The sequence below is a fragment of the Hipposideros armiger genome, unplaced genomic scaffold (genome assembly GCF_001890085.2).
Source record: "Hipposideros armiger isolate ML-2016 unplaced genomic scaffold, ASM189008v1 scaffold_567, whole genome shotgun sequence".
NCBI classification, from domain to species: Eukaryota; Metazoa; Chordata; class Mammalia; order Chiroptera; family Hipposideridae; genus Hipposideros; species Hipposideros armiger.
Genome location: NW_017731917.1, coordinates 1,121,288 through 1,138,863, shown reverse-complemented (window position 1 = coordinate 1,138,863; position 17,576 = coordinate 1,121,288). Strand labels below are relative to the sequence as shown.

Here is a 17,576-nt window from a genome sequence, read left to right as displayed (position 1 = left end):
ATATTGCACAAACAATAAAAGTAACAATGGCAACCACTATTTGAACCACTATATTGCTTCTACATATTCATACTTTATATAAATTATCTCTCAATTTTCATAATAACCATAAATGTAAGTATTATTATCTTTATTTTATAAACGAGGAAATGTAAGCCTAGATGGGTTAAATAGTTTGGACAAAGATATACAGCCATTCAAAGATAACATTGGGATTTGATTCTGGTTTTTCTACAAGGCTCTTTTATTTCCATTATATATGTTAAATTCCAGAAGGATTTTCTTTGTCTTAGATAGCTCTTCAAACCCATTGTAACATGAGAGTGAATGAATATAACTAAGAAGGGAAAACTGGTACAAGGAAAAATAATTAACTGCATTATAAAATCATTCAATAAGTGAAAAACAAATCAGAATATTTTTTAGTATCATAGTCAAGGCAATAGTCAAAGCACGATGTAGGATATAAAGAGCTATTTTATGTGGCCCCTGCTCTCCAGATGACTGCCATGCACCTACTTCTTTTTATCTACCTAACATCCCTGTCTTTGGAGGAACCATCCCTCCCTTACACTGTGGTTTATATGGTACTAACTCTATAACCCCACCTTTCACTGGCCACAGCGATTAATTGAGCATTGGCACATGACGCAGGCAGAACTGATCAGAATACTCATGTCTTCAATAAGGCCTGGCTGTTGCTGATCGTTTCATTGTCCTGGTTCACATGGTCCCTTAAAGAGATGGCTCTGCAGTTTATGTGCAATTTTTGGAGTGAAGGTCCTGATAACTAGATTTCATGAGCCCCTCCAGAAGGACACGTTTGGCCATTCCTCTCCAAATCACGGCCAACTTCCCAGAGTCTTACCAAGAAGCAAGAGCTGAGTCTCCGCTCCTCGTGAAACCAGCAGGCGTCTTTCTGGTTGGGAGGTTCAGACATGCCAGCCCCCGCTTTCCCCCTGTAGGTTTTGAACCAGTTGAGAAACAGACAAGGGAAAATTGGGGGGGGGGGAAATCCTGGTACAGCTGAATTGGAGAAAAGAACCTGGCTCTGGGGCCAAATGGGCTACTTTCTACTTCCCCCAAAGAGAGGCGTGGGCACCATCGGATTGGAGCATCTTCCGAGAAAGCATATGCAGCCAGTTTCATGAGTTTCCAGTCTCACTCACACACGCTGAGCCCCAAGAGCTGGTGAGAGCAATGGGCCCCTCACACTGGCCTGATCCAGATATGTTCCCTCCAAGAAAGCAAAAACAGAAGAAGCACCTACCCAAAGGGGCAGGTTAGCCGAAAAGAGAGAACTCAGGAAAACTTAAGCGTTTTTCTGTTACAAACAAGTAGGTTGTAAAAATGCCCACAATGTATCACCTGTAAAAACACCATCTAAAGAATAAAAATGAAACTGACACCCATGTATCCATCATCATCTTTTTTTCTACATGAATAATTAGTTTTCTCATATGTATTTATTGAGCAATCTATTTATCCACAGTGCCTGCTCTGTCATAGGTCAATTTTCCATGTATTCATGGGTTTCTTTCCAGGCTGGCTGTTCTGTTCAGCTGATCTCTTTGTCTATACTTGAATACATTCTACATTATATTTATTATGATAACTTTATTTTTTAAATCTTTTTATTTTTTATTTTTATTAGTTTCAGGTGTACAAAACAATGCAATAGTTATACATTTCACCCTATTTTTAAAATCTTGATAACTGATAGTGTAAGTATCCATCCCACTCTGATCCTAACTCTTGTCCTTCCTCAGGAATCTCTTGTTTTGGGCCTATTTTTTCTCCCTGTGAATTTTTGGAATTGTTTTGTCAAATTCCACCAACAAACCTAGTAGGGATTTTAATAATTTGTCTAAATATTTTAATCAATTTGGAGAGTCTTTCTACTCAACAACAATATGTAATCCTCCATTTATTCAGGTCTTTTCACATGTTTTTTGCTGCTATTATAGTCAGAGTTTTAAAACTGCATTTTCTACCCGACCTTGCTGTTGTATAGAATATAGTTCACTTTTGAATATTGATTTTCATATTCAGCAATCTGCTAAATTCTTATATTGATTCAAACTTATTTTTATATTCTCTAGGAATTTTTATAAATCATGTCACCTGAAAATTAGATTCATTCTTTTCTAATAGTATGCCTTTTATTCCTTTTTTTTTTTTTCCTTACTGCATGGCTAGAACACAACGTTTCCTAGAAGGGTGATCACAGGCCACCTTGTCTTATTTCTGATCTTAAAAGGGAGGCTCTCATCATTTCACTGTTTTGCATAATATTTGTTACAGGTAACAAGTTAACTTTTACCCAGTTAAAGGAAGTTTCCTTCTATTTCAAGTTAGCAGTGAATTTTTCTTATGAATTGATGTTCAAAATTATTTAAAGTTCTCTCCGCTTCTACTTAAAAGTTCATATGGGTTTTCTCCATTACTATGTTAATCTGGTAAATAATAGTTATTAACATTTCAATATTAAACTAATCTTATATTTCTGGAATAACCCAACTTGATCTTGATGAATTAGCTTTCATATATTGATGGATTTTGTTTGTGAATATTGCATTAGTTTTTTTGTGTGTGAATATTCATGAGTGGGACTGGCCTGTGACTGTATTCCCCTTATAACATCCTTTTCAACTTTTGGTAGCAAAACTATGTTAGAGTCATCATATAAGTTAGTAGTCATTCTTTTCTTTTCTCTGAGAGATTTTGTGTAAGATTAGAAATATATGTTCCTTGAGTATCTGATAGAAACTGGCATAGAAATCTACTCGAATCTGGATTTGTGTATGTGGTGGGGGAGAGATTTCTTAACTATTAATTCAATTAATTTAATGGTGATTGTGCTATTTTGGAGTTCTAATTTTTGTAAACTCTATTTGTACATAGGTTTTTTTCTAGGAATTTATCCATGTCTTCAGTTAGCAATTTTAGTATAAATTTCAATGTCATAAAGTTGTCTATAATATCCTCTTATATTTGTGTGATCTCTGAGGTAGTATTAGTTATGCCTCTTTTAACATGTCTAACATTTCTTATTTGTGCCCACCATTCTGTTTCTTTGGGGTCTGTTATTGGAAGTTTACCATATTCCTTTGGTGGAGGCATGTGTCCCCATAGCCTTAGGTAGGTATCTGTACATTTGAAGAAGCTGTCATTTCTCCCAGTCTTTAGAGACTCATTTCACTAAGGAAAGACCTTCATCTGTATGTGCGGGCACACTGGAGCCTGCTGTGACCCCAGGTCTACTGGCGTAGGGTACCAAGCGTAGGGGCTTGTGTTGGCTCTGCGTCCAGGAGGGCACGCTGTCTTGCTGGCTTAGGCCACGTGGACAAACTCATGGTTTTAGGTTAGTGCTGTGGAGTGTCCCCAGTGACTTCAGGAGCTGTTAGGGTCCTCAGTAGAGCCTCCAGGTCCAGTGGCTAGAGACCAGAGCAGGCAGTGGCAGTGGCCCACGCCAGTGGCATACACACACTAGGCTGTGGCGACCAGCTGTAGGTCTCTGTGTACTGGCAGGGAGGGTTGCAGACACACACATTGTGCTGCGGGCCAGGGCCAGTAGCGAAGGCCAGGCCAAGTGCAGGCACAGCAGCAGCTGAGCAGACCCCTCACTATCGCTGTGGGGTCTCTTCATGGCTGCCGGCATGGCAATGGAGGCCCGTGAGAGGACTTGTGCCGAAGGGGTACAAGCGCATAACTGGAGTAGCCAGACGCAGGTGAGTCCAGCAGGGCAGACTAGTGGCAGGAGACTGGCTCAGATCCAGGCCCACAAACAACCGTGGGGGCCTTGGCTGCTGAGGCTCCCTCCCATGACTGCAGGGTCTCAGCTCAGGAGCACAAGGAGGCCAGTAATGGGAGGTGGACCAGGACCAGGGGCAAGCAGGTGCCCAGCCGGGGGAGCAAGCCCGTGTGCCCCCACGGTGGTGGGATCAGCCATGGGTTTTCGGTTGGCATCTTGCACTGCGCAGCAGACACCTGTGGGATGAAAGCCGGTGACCTCGGCAGGGGATCCGTGCTGGCCATTGGTTTCTTCAGCCGCAGAAGCCGCTGGGTTCTCTGCAGAGCTGGTCACCGGGACTCACGGCTGGCCACACTGTGTGGCCGATGCCGGTGGTCCCTGCCCTTCTGCCCTGTTCCTAGCTGTCTCTCTGTGTCTCAGCTTTGACGATCTCTGTGTGGAGTGAAACCAAAGCTCGTCCTTCCTGCCTTACCCCAAACGGCTTAGGAAGCTGGCCACTCACCTCCGCCAGCGTCTCCCTGTTTTTGCTTGTGGATAGCTGTGTAATTGTTGGCCTTTGTGGTGGGGACAGAGGCTGGGAGCTCCTCCTCCACCATCTTGGTGACATCAGCCTTTTCTGTTTCTATAATGATTCTTCCCCAGTCTTTTTCTTGGGCTTTTTGTGATTGGTCTTTACCTGAAATGTCACCTGAATCCAGGTTTCTCTCCTTCGCTCTCTTCTCATTATACACTCCAGTCTGTGCCAACTTTAAGAAAGCCAAGGACACTGATAAAGATCCGGCAGAATGCCACCAATATTGTTTTTCCATGGGCATCAGGACTGTCACTTTAGCATCAACTGATACTATCACTCTACAAGGTTACGTTGCATAATCTTGTTAGTATTATTAATACACCACGTTCTTTGCTTCTTTCCTGTGTTTCTGACGAGTAGCATAACACAAGGCAGTACATACCAGCCCTGGAGCTAGGGGTCTTTTTGATAAATCTGGTACTTTATGAACTTTGGGCTATCAAGATTTATAGTACTTATTTTTAGTAGCTTTCTAACACATCAGATTGAACATCTGAAATATTGTGTTCATTATATGGTCTCAGAAACTCACTGCATACACATTTACTGATTTCCAAAATACTTTTATTTTGTTTTATACCTAAAGTACTAGACACTATGCAGTAGTCAACAAATGAAAAAACATAGTCCTAAGGCATTGACTTTTAGAGATTATGTAATTTTAAAATTCAAATATCTTTAAAGTGAAAAGATGACTTTCTACAAAATATACAACTAAACATACAAATGAGAGTTGTCCTTTCATAAAGTTTACATTGAGAGGCTGGTGAATAAAGAATTTGCAGTGCTAACGGATGAATTTGTTTTTGACATAAATTATAACATGTAATACTCTAGGTGTTTTTATGTGAAATGATAATGTCAATTTTTAAAAGATTACTCATGCATCCTTCGCCCTGTAAACTTCGGTATTGTTAAGGAAGTAATCAGGTTCCAGCCCCTCAGCCTCCTGTGGTGACACATGAGAATCAATAATTACATTTCATTATAGACATGTAGCTGTTTTTACATTTAGCATTTAATCATTTATCTGTAATGAAATATAAAGAGAATATTCCAAGATTTAGAGGCATGTATATTGACAGTAGCATATTCAAACTAATACTTAGCATGCTGTTTACTAAAATATGATTCCTCTTTCTCCCAACAGAAATTTCCCTCACAATTTAACCCAGGTAAAACATTTTTTTTTAATGCTGTATATCCTCCATGATTGCTACTATCTTATTTCCCTCTTATCATATATACCAGGAGAAGAATTTTCCAAACTAATTTTTTAACAAAACGTGCTTAGAGCAGTGGTGCTCAAGGTATGTTTGAGGACCTGTAGGGCTCCACAGGCTTTTTCAGGAGGTCAATGTGATCTACCCTTTTCCAACCTTATATCTGTATTAGGACAGATTCTCCCCATATACTTCCATCAAAACATATACCAACAGTTTGAATGCAGGAACACAGATGATAATCTAGCTGTCTTCTATTAAGCCAGATATTTAAAAGATTTTGTAATGTAAAATGTAAAACAACCATTCTTAGAATTTTTTTGTTTGGGGAAATAGTTATTTTTTCATAAAAATATGTTAGTTATGTTGACATGTAATGGGTTTGCCATAGTTTTTAAAATAAACATATTTCAATGTTCTCAATTTTAATTTGTTATATAGTATATACTGATAGATATAACCCACATAAGACAAAAGCTCTGTGGAATTTTCAATAATTTTTAAGACTTTGAAGGGCTCTTGAGATCAGAAGTCTGTAACATCTGGACTAAAGGATGATTAGAATATATGATAGATATATTGAAAAATTTTCAAGTTGAAATAAGGTGATAATATTTAGAAATTAAAGACCCGTAGACATTTTAATTTTCTAAAAGCAGTCATTTACTAGAAAGAAGAGGCAGTGAGTAAAATAGTAATAAATAAACTTCCTACATTGAATCAAGATGATTGATTGAGCCCATGTGTCTCCTATTCCAAATACAATTGACATTGTAGAATTTTTTATTAAGGCTATCCCTATAACAGTGCAATAAAGCAAGAAAGAGTATTATTTGTGGATAAGGCATTTTAATATCGAAAACAGAAGGAAACTTCTAGAAGTAGAATACATATACAGACCCAGATAATGCAGAATAACCTCCATCTCACTCAAAACATATAGAAATGCCTTTAGAAAATGTGTGTGTGTGTGTGTGTGTATAATGCTAGTGTAGACTTTTACATTAATACAGGTGCACGTGTGTGAATAGAATTGAAAAGCAAGTAAAGGTACTTTCTATTTCTCAAAAATAATTAAAGAACTGAAAGTCAAAGTTACAAGATTGAATTCTGAACTGAGGGTATTAGACAGAATGTAACCCCTAGTAGACAAGGGGTGATGTTATAATGTGTGTACACAGATAGAAAGTGAAGCCTCTGACCTGTGGGAGAAAGAGGAGCTGAAATTAACCTTCCTACATGATGCTAGAATTTATAAAAGGTCTGTAATATGGGAACTAGTATAAACCTCCACTCACTGACTTAGAGTGATTGCAAAGAAATGATACATCACTTGGGGGCTGTAAATGGACAAGAAGTTACCTACACAAAGCTTCAGGTGGGTATCCAAGGTTAACAATCCAAGAGGTTGGAAAACCTAGAGCCAAGTAATAAACACAAAAAGGCAAGCAGCGAAACACATAAGGCCCAGGCAGAGGTGATTGCAAAAACCATTTCCATAACCAAGCGTATACAGGATTCTCACTGAAAACAACCCTCTGAAAATAACCTCAAAATATAAGGAATAAGCCACGCACAAAAAAAACCAAACTGCTTGAAATAGACACACACATAAAAATGGAGAAAGTTCATACTATTCAAAACTAAAGGTGAAAACCACCTGAAAGATTATTAAATCCATATTTTAAATAGTCACAGAGAGAAAAGGAGGGATAGAAACAAAAAATAACAAGAACAGGGATAATTCATAATTATACAACATTCAGAAATTTAAAAACATCCTATTAATGTCTTGAAATGAAAAAAATAGGCATCAAAAATAAAAATTCAATAATAAGTTACAGTTAAGAAAATGACAGAATTAGTGATTTGGAATGGGAGTCATGAAGAATGCAACACATAAAAGTGAAAAGATGGAAAATATCCAGAGAGGTAAAGACAAATGCAGGATAAGCTGAGACAATTTATCATACATATAATAGGAGTTCCAAAAGTGTAAGAAAAATGAATTGCAGATAATACTGAAAGGGGATAATAACAGAGAATTCTTCAAAACTGAAGACATGAGTTCTCAGCTTGAAAAACTAAAGTACCAGATGCAGTAATGGTGAGCAAATAAACCATATAATTTGCTAATAAATCTAAAAAAGAATTGACAATTAAAACATTTTAATAATGACTAATGTTTTTTAAACAAAGTGAAATTAAAATACTAGCCAACAAAAGAATGGAGAATGGAGGGGGATTTGAGTTTGAAGTTGTTGTCCTTATAAGTTTCTTATAAATATTCAGGATGGGGATACTGATTGATTTTAGCCTACATTATATTATATATGCATGTAAAAATTTAAGGTGTCCATTAACGTAATAGGTATAAATGTGTAATTTCTAAAAATAGAGTCCTGGAAGAATTTTTTAAATGCTATCAATTCAATAGGGGACAATAAAAAACAAAAATGAAATAAAGAGAAATTAAAATGTAGAATTTAGGGACACAAAAATAAGATTAAGAAATCATTTAAATTATATCAGTAATCAAAATGTCATTGGATTAAATCCACCTAATAAATGACGAAACTCCAGAAATCTCATTTTTGTAAATGTTACATAGTTAAAACAGAGTAACAAAAAATTTGGCAAGAAAAGGATACAAGCAAAAGGAAATTGGGGTGATGATATGAATATCAAATAAAAGATATGTGAAGCCCAAAAGACATTTATAGGCATAAAGAGGCAAATTACTTCATGATAATGGAAAAATCTACAAAGGAGATAAATTATGCACCTAATAATATAGCCTCATCCAATCACAAAGAAGATAGAAAGTTCCCCCAATTCATTTCCTGAATCCAACACTACTTTAATACCAAAAGCAAGGAGAAAGAAAGGGAGAGAGGGAAAAAGGAAAGGAAGAAACTGTAGCCCAATATACTTGTATATATGAATGAAAAATATTTACATAAAATATTAGCAAATGGAATACAGCAATGTATTAAAAAAAAAAACTGAAAAGAGCCAGTATCTTTCAGGAATGTAGCATTGGTTCAATATCAGGAAAATTGACAACAATATCCATTATGTCAGCACAATAAAGAAGAAAATAAATGATCATATCATAAATTTAAAAATTCAACAGCCATTCCTAATGAAAACCCTAAGTGAAATAAGTTTAGAAGGGAACCACTTAATTCTAATAAAATTTACTTCACAAATAACTAGCAATAATTATTATAAATTATTAAATACTTCTAATTCAGTTAAAGTCAGGAATTAGACTCACTATCACCACTATTATTTAACATTGTCATGAACATTACATTACATAAGTAATAGGACAAGAAAAAGAAATATGCATCTTTATAAATTTATAACTTCAGTAAAGACTTGAAAATACTTAAGAATAAATTTAACAAGAATGACACAGGAGCTCTTTCAAGAGCCACTCTCAAATTCTGTTGAATGACTTTAAAAGATACCTAGTTTTTTAAGTTTTTAATCGGACTCCAAACAGATATATTTTAACATTTATATGGGATTGTCTATTCAAAAAATAAATAAACAAGAAAGAAAAGAATTAGATCTACCTCTATTGAAATGGCCACTGCATATCAAGTGACAAAAACAAATTACAAATAACATATAGAGTCCAATTTCATTTTTGTATAAAGTGTGTCAGAGGGTGTGTGCTTTGCCTATGTGTGAGTGTAAAGAAAGATATATCACTATTCCTATGGAGTTTTAATGTTAGTTATCTCTGGACTGTGCAGGGATATTGTTAACTCTTCCTTCATATGTCTTTGGATTGTTTCACTGTTCAAAAAACAACACAGGGCTGGCCGAGTGGCTCAGTTGGTTAAGAGCTCACTCAAGAGTGTGAGCTCTGAGCAACTCTGAGCAACAGGGTTGTCAGTTCAATTCCCAGCCTGAGCTGAGCTGCCAACAGGTGGCAGAATGGCTCAGCTAAAATAACAAACAAACAAAAACACATATTGCTTTGATTTTTTAAAATGGGATAATCAAATTTTTAAAGATAAATGCAAGTATTTGTATGGTTATGTTTTGCCACAACTAAAAATGAAAATTGTCCAAAATGTAAAGAAATGCAAACACATTTTGTTTTGTAGATTTTGACTATATGGATATTAGATCCAGAAAATGCAGACCCAAACGAGCTGCAGGGGAATGCAAGTGAACCTTCACTAGTAGGTGGAAACATTAGTATCATAGATAAAATAACATGCTACATTTTTTTAAGGGCTGTGTATAATTTATTTTAAGTGGTCCAGAACTAACTAGATACATTTTAATTGTTCATTAAGTTTCGTTTACCTATTATAGTGATTTTGAATTTATGTTCAATCTCTACAGTTATTATAAATCTCTCCTTAGAATGTTTTACTGAGCACTCTCTGAATGTCCTGTGAACTTCATTATTCATGAAGAGGCTGACGTTTAAAATGCTTAGCAGATGTTCCTTCTTTTTTTTTTTTTTTTCATGTGTCAGTACTTTTAATGTGGTGTACATAAAATTACAGTAAAAAGATGACTATACACAAGATGTAGTCCCTCTATTTTCATGAGCAGCACATTGCCTTACAGTAAACCAAGTTTATATTCCACCATCAAGTGTGGTTCTCCCATTAGTTCACTTTCTGATGGGTTATTAAGAATATCTTCAAATCCAATAGTCTCATCATTACCCCTCAAAATATCCAGTGAAAGGTTTGAGCTTGGAAGAAATGGAAGACGCTGAACCTGCTGCACCGCCTTGAATTCCATTTGCAATTTCAGTGGAGCAAACAGACCCTGGATGTTTCTCAGTGTGGAAAAATTCATTTTATCTTGGTTGAGCTGGAAATTTTTTTCTGATAATTCAAGAGGGTGACTGGGCAAAAGTTCATTTTTCACACAAGAAAAACCTTTTCGAAGAAGATCGTGACTTTCAAAAGGTCCGCTTGCTGAAAGTTCAGTAACAGGAATACTGTCCTTTAGCTGAGATCCAAGTCCTCTGGCATTCATTTTCTACTCGCTCTGCGAACAACCTCTCAGCCCCGTTACCGTCAGTCGGCCGCAGATGTTCCTTCTTGAAGTTATCTTTCGAAAATCTGTCCCATGTCTTACTGAATCCTTTCCCACTTATAGACTAATAAATTTCCTAAAGGTGCAATATAGCCCAGTTACAAATTTACCTCTTTCGAGATTTTTCTGTCTTCTGTTACAATGTATTGAGCGTATTGAAGAGAAAGATAAAATGAGCAATTTTAGTTTCTTATGGGACTATTTACATATTCATGAGTCAAGATCTGTCTGATTTTTTAATAGTATGTTATCATGACTAATGGTAAATTCACAGAAGATGGACTGATAAATCAGAATGTAACCAATCAACTAACTGTTTTATTTGGCAATCAACTTTAGAGGGAACAAAATTAATTAAAGGTAATTAAATACTTTAAGTATTACCGTTACTTAATTTCTAATCTTCTTAAGTAAAAATATGCACATTTTAACGTTATTTGGCCCATGCATACCTAATACTTTGCTTTTTTGTTGTTGTTGTGCCGTGTTTATTCATGACCATGTCATTTCCTTAAAACCTTTCAATGGCTCCCCATGACAAACAGTATACACAGACTCTTGACTCGTGGACGGTTAACATGGCATGCAAAGCCCTGGAGATTCTATCTCTGCCACCCTTCTGTGGCCTCAGCTCTCCACTTGTCCTGTCACCAGCAGCAGTCCTCTGCTGCGTCCCTGCACACACCTGCTGCCCCGTGCTTCTGGGTCTGTGCTTATGCCGTTCCCTCTGGGGCGACGGCTCGAGCCCTTTCCTCATCTCCTCAACGTTTTGGGTCTCAAGCCTGGTATCACTGCCCCCAAGATGCCTGACCCATATGATCCATGATCATATCAGGACCTTTTTCACATGCGTAATTTGAGGGGATTGTTTTAATTCTACAATTTGGATGAATCATCAACCAAATCGCTCTAACAAAAGGTAAATTGTCTGGGTTTTTTTTTTATCAGCCACAGTGTAATGTGCCTAACAGATAACCAAGTCCTAATTCTATCCTGACTCCACCTTCTTCATTCTCTTCCTTAACCATCCCTGACTTTGAACTCTAAATAATCCCTCATCTTTAACACATTTCCTGTATTTTATTTCATCTTTGAACCTTATCCCACCCCTGTGTCTCAGCACAATAACTCTCTTTCTGAACCACACCCAGTTCCCAACACCCACACCAGGGCCAAAAGGACCAGCAGTAGGATGCGGCTCAGGGATGGGGTTCAGGATAACTTACTTGTACAATTTGCTTTACAAATATTAAAAGGCTCAGAGTTTTATTTTCCTTGAGGGTTTTTTCCCTTGAATTACCATTGTAACTACAAATTATACCATAAAGAAAGAAGCATAAAAGCTAATTATACAGTTTAATGAATAATAATAAATAGCTATATAACCACGCTCAAGAAATAAAACACTAACAGTAGTACAGAAGGTCCCCATATGTCCCACCTGCATGAACATAATTCCTCCTTCTACCCTAGAGGTGCTTGGATGGGCATAATCCTTTCCTTCCCCCAAAGGTAACCATTACTCTGAGCTTTATGGTAATAATTGCTCAGCTTTTACTTTTAGTTTACCACTTAATTCCTAAATAGTACAGTTTAGTGGGTTTTGGTTTTGTTTTATTTAAATGGAATCCTGTTTTATATACATGGTGCATATTGCTTTTTTAGGGGGTCAACATTATGTAAGATTTATCCATGTTATGTATGCCTATAGTTTGTTCATTTCCATTGCAGTATAATAAATATTCCATTGTTTCAACATACCACAAATTTTTTATCCATTCTACTGTCAATGAATTTTGGGTTGGTTTTGTTTTGAAAGAGTGTTGGTTTCTCTTTTTTTCCAGCTTTCTTGACATATAAGTTATATATATATATATGTATATATATATATACATATATATATATATATATAAAACATTGTGTAAGTTTAAGGTGTACACATGTTAATTTGATAGACTTATACATTGTGAAATGATTACCACAGTAACATTTTTAACAGTTCCATCACTCCACATAATTACCATTTCTTTTTTGTGATAAGATCATTTGAGATTTACTTTCTTAGCAACTTTCAAGTATTTTGTATTGTTAACTATACTAACCTTGCTGCACATTAGATCCCCAGAACTTACTTGTCTTATAAGTGAAAGTTTGTACCTTTGACCAACATGATCCATTTCACCTGTCTCCTCAAATTCTTGCAACCACCATTCTACTCTCTGTCTCTATGAGTTCGGCTTTTAGATTCCGCATAAAAGTGAGATTTTACAGTATTTGACTTTCTCTGACTTATTTTACTTAGTATAATATGCTCAAGTTCCATCTATGTCATTGCGAATTTCCTTCTTTCTAATGGCTGAATAGTATTCCACTGTGTGTATATATATAATGTCATATATCTGACAATTATATGTCTGACAATTAAGTTTGCGAACTTGATGCAGTGATGTTGCCAACTTTTTTTTATATCAGAGGGATTATTCATTATGAATTTGTACCAACTGGACAGTTAACCAAGTTTACTATTGGGAAGTGCCGAAAAGGCTGCGTGAAAAAGTTGGATGACCTGAGCTTTTCGCCAACAATTCATGGCTCTTGCATCACGACAATGCACCAGCTCACACGGCACTGTCTGTGAGGGAGTTTTTAGCCAGTAAACAATAACTGCATTGGAACACCCTCCCTACTCACCTGATCTGCCCCCAATGACTTCTTTCTTTACCCAAAGATAAAGGAAATATTGAAAGGAAGACATTTTGATGACACTCAGGACATCAAGGGTAATATGACCACAACTCTGATGACCGTAGTGATATTCAGCAATGAGGCATGTAGCACTTTTTCTAGGATGAGTCCGCGAACTTAATTGTCAGGCCTCTTATGTATTTTATATTTTATACATTTTCTTTGTCCAATCACTCATTAGCAGACACTTAGATTGTTTCTATATCTTGACTATTGAAACTGATGCTGCAATGATCATGAGAGTGCAGATATCTAATCGAAAGGGAAATAGTCTGTATATCTGATGATGGCCATAGCAATAATATTTAAAATAGTCAAGCAATAAAACTACCTAAATGTTCAATAGGGGATTAAGTCAGTGATGATAAATTACTCAATGGAATATCATGTTATCACTAAAAATGATATTTAAATAGTCTTCTGGTTATATAGCATGAATATATAGCAATAGCCTACATTTGGTAAACCCTAAGAAAATAAATGTGTTTTTTATATTTTTGATAATTTCTATATGGCAATTTTTTCTATATTTATAAAATTATCTTTAATGACTATGAATTCTCCTCTTAATGAAAAAAAATATGTCTTTGAGCTTGTTTACATGATTGTCTTAACTTTTCTTGGCCTGTCCTTTTTTCTATCATCTTGTTGTACGTGTTGCTTGTTATATTTTATTTCCATCTTATCCAAGCTACATTAAGAATGTTTCATTTAGTCTTTTCCTTTGCAGTATGTGAAAGATAGTTGTATTTAAAATTCTGAAAAGTGAATAAGATTTTCAGGAACAAAATTAAAATACATATTATTTTAGTTTTTTATCAAGCAAACTTGTACTTGTCTATCAAAATCATTAAATGTGTGTTCTTCGCGGGGGCCTTCCCTGACCACCATTCCTACTCTCAAAAGTAAGTTAAATCCTTCTATTAAACAATCCCATAGTCTCAGTGACAATCATAGCAATCTCAAAGGCTCCTTTGTGGGTGCTTGACATACTTCGAGGAAATTCAAAGGAGCGCTATTGGATGACCAGGGTAGAGGAGAGCTATGGAATTCTAGACTAGCCCTCATCATCTGATTTTGTAATCCTAGGGATTCCCCGTAATGAAACTATTGCCTCTATTCTAAAAATATATTACTAGGGAGAATTCCAATCAGTTCAACTTTTCCTTAAATCTCATGAGAAAAAGAGGGAGCATTGTCATATTTACCTATATACTAAGAGAATTTTTGTTAAAGCCTCAAGACAGCATTTGAAACCTGTCTTGAAAGAGCATGTTGTTTTGAAGGCAGGTTAATATAGAAATAATCCTAACAGGTTAGTTTAGAAACTCCATTATGTGTTTCACTATTAAAACTAAGGATATTTATTTAAGAGTCCTCAGCGTCTCAGTTCATTCAGGATTCTAATTGTGCATAGCATTTTCAACATGCTAGAAATTGTACTATGACTCATTTATAATTCGTAATGTTCTGATTAGGAGAAGACCAAATGGTAGAAAAACAAACAAACCTCAATCTTGAAAATGTGGTAAACGATATCTTAACTAAAATAATAAATTCAATATATCATGATTTAATTTCCAAATAATTTTGGTTATGAAAAGAGTAAAAAGATTTTTTTTTCTTTTTTACAGAATTCCATTATACTTAGCAAGCAGTTGGCCGCTTTGGGACAGAAGCCTACCTTACATACAATTGTGAAGAGAAACGTTTATTTTCCCCAAGGAAAAATGAAGAATGGGTATTTAATTTTTAAATTTCAATTATAAAATTCACCTTTAAAATTCAGTTTAATAACTATCAGAAACTTAAAGTAAAAGAGATTTTAAAACCCTAGTGGAATTTCATGATCTATCACATGTGTAATTTCCAAACAGCTTCTTTTATGATATACCAAACAATTGTGATAATGAGAACTAGTTACCTACTCAAAAGTGTCAGTTAGACTTTCAGATTACAGTTTCACATTTTGTGAAATCGCTAAACCTCAGTCCAAGAGCCTTATTCAGGATGGTGGCAAATCTTAAATGTTTCCTGTGGTTCATAAAAGTGAGACACAGTGGTGTAACTGATGTCACAATCATTACCATCATCAGTGATGTCACAATCATTACCATCATCAGTGCATGCGCGCGCGCACACCACAAATTCCACCTGAGAAGTCAAATCTGTTAACGGTTAAAATTGTAGGTTATCATGAGCTTTACACAGCCTTTCTTAATCTATTGAGCACCTAGGCACAGGTCAAGGTGCTTATAATTAGAAGCTAGAATTCCCACCCTCAATAATCTTACAGTTAGTGGGGGGAGAAGGGACAAGTAAACAAGTAGATGTTATGATCGAGGTGAGCCAGGGGTGAAGTGGAGCCCACAGAGGGCGCACCAGCGAAGGCTTGGAGGGAAGCAGGGAGCATTTTCCTACGAGTTGACATCTGCATTATTGACCAGACATTAAAAGTTAGCCAGCTGGGGAAGCATTCCAAACAGAGGGGCAACATCTGCAAGGGCCTTCAAACAAGAGACCTGAGAAAGCAGATGCATTCTAAGGAGATGGCAAAGAAGTTCCATTCAGGGATAAAGTAAAGGGTGCCATCCAGAGAGAGAAAATAGTTCTGAAACACTAATAATACTTTGGAGCTAAAATGCCTGCTGGTTTTGTAAAAGTCGTTTATAAGCGTTTGGGAGGCATGGAAGAGAGCACTAGCAAGAACAGATAATTCCAGTCCTAGGCAGCAAAATGAGGTTAGCATACCCAAATTCAGGCAAGGGAATAGATGAGAAAAGAAAATTATAGGCTAATCTCATTCGTGAACCTAGATGCAAAATCCTGAATAAAACTTTAGCAGACTGAATCTAGCAGTATATGAAAAAAGATATGACATATGATCGAGTTGACTTACACCAGCAGTGCAAGGTTATATAATAGTTTTAAATGTTTTAATGTAATTTACTACATAAATAGATTAAAGGGATAAAACTATAGGTCATTTCAATAGGGACAGACTAAAGCTTTACTTAAAAATGAGATTGTTCTTTACCTGAGATCATATAAAAAAATAACCTCACGAATAGTAATATTAATCTCAGAAGACATTCAAATGAAGGGTTAAAATGAAAATAAAAATTTAGAAAAAGATAGGAGAATTTCTTTATTAACTCAGGATAGGAAATGATTTCTATAATAAATCAAAAGGTAAAGGTTTGCTAAGGTAAAGATTTGATAAATCAGCTCATTGATAAGTACATGAAATGTTCAAACTTATTAGTAATCAAATAAAAATATTAATAGCCCAATGAGACCCACTTTTCACACTCCAGACTGATAAATATATTAACATTGTAGAAGGTTGTTGGTGAAAATGTCTCAGTTTGTTCAGGCTGCTATAGCAAAATACCATCATTAACTGGGTGGCTTATAAACAAAAGAAATGTATTTCTTGCAGGTCTGGAGGCTGGAAGTCTGAGATCAGGGTGCCAGCATGGTTGGGGGAGGGCCCTCTTCTGGGGGGCAGACTTCTTGTTGTAGCCTCGCTGGTGGAAAGGGTGAGGGAGCTCTCTCTCTCAGGCCTCATCTAAGGGTATGAATCCAGTTCATGAGGGCCTCACCCTCATGATCTAAGCACCTCCCTACCTGCTAATACCATCACTATGGGCATTAGGATTTCAACATATAAACTTTGGGGAGAAACAAACATTCAAACCATAGCAACCTGCAACAATGCGAACACTTACATACATTGCTGGTAGAAGTGTAAATTGGCACAACTAATTTGAAACAATTTTACATTATGAGGCAAAGTTGAAGATGCACGTACCAATGCTTTAGCATTTTAATGCCAGTATATACCCTAGAGAAACCCAGGCACAGGTGCACCAGGGGATGTGTAAAAGTATATTTGTAGCAGCATTGTTTCTAATAGCAAAAAAAAAAAAAAATCAAAACTCTAATTTTTATGCATAGACAGATGGATAAACATTCTGTGATATAATCATCCTATAGAATATGAGTATGTACATTACACAGCAGTGAAAATGAATCAAACACAGCAACACAAATCCACATAAATTTCACAAATATAATATTGAATGAAAAAGTAAGTCATAAAAGAAAAATACATATTCCATTTTTATAAAGTGCAAAAACTTGAAAAGCTAAATAATATATTGTTTAATGATGTATATATATATATATATATATATAT

General features: G+C 35.9%; 2 protein-coding genes across 2 annotated transcripts in view; one reads left to right on the top strand and one right to left on the bottom strand.

The window, feature by feature from the left end:
* The window catches only part of CATSPERE (catsper channel auxiliary subunit epsilon), a 92,316-nt gene that overhangs the window by 9,130 nt on the left and 65,610 nt on the right, over positions 1–17,576 (top strand). The window contains exons 6-8 of the mRNA XM_019623845.1: positions 5,479–5,503; positions 9,676–9,753; positions 15,010–15,116. Coding sequence (XP_019479390.1) covers positions 5,479–5,503; positions 9,676–9,753; positions 15,010–15,116 — 210 coding nt within the window. The remainder of the gene's footprint in view (positions 1–5,478; positions 5,504–9,675; positions 9,754–15,009; positions 15,117–17,576) is intronic.
* On the bottom strand, positions 10,030–10,629 carry LOC109371375 (proteasome maturation protein). Its single transcript, XM_019623842.1, has one exon. It carries the CDS (start codon positions 10,568–10,570, stop codon positions 10,145–10,147), a length of 426 nt encoding a protein of 141 aa, XP_019479387.1. The 5' UTR covers positions 10,571–10,629; the 3' UTR covers positions 10,030–10,144.

Coding starts and splice junctions, on each gene's coding strand:
- LOC109371375 (XM_019623842.1), bottom strand. CDS start 10,570: ATGAATGCCAGAGGACTTGGATCTCAGCTAAAGGACAGTATTCCTGTT.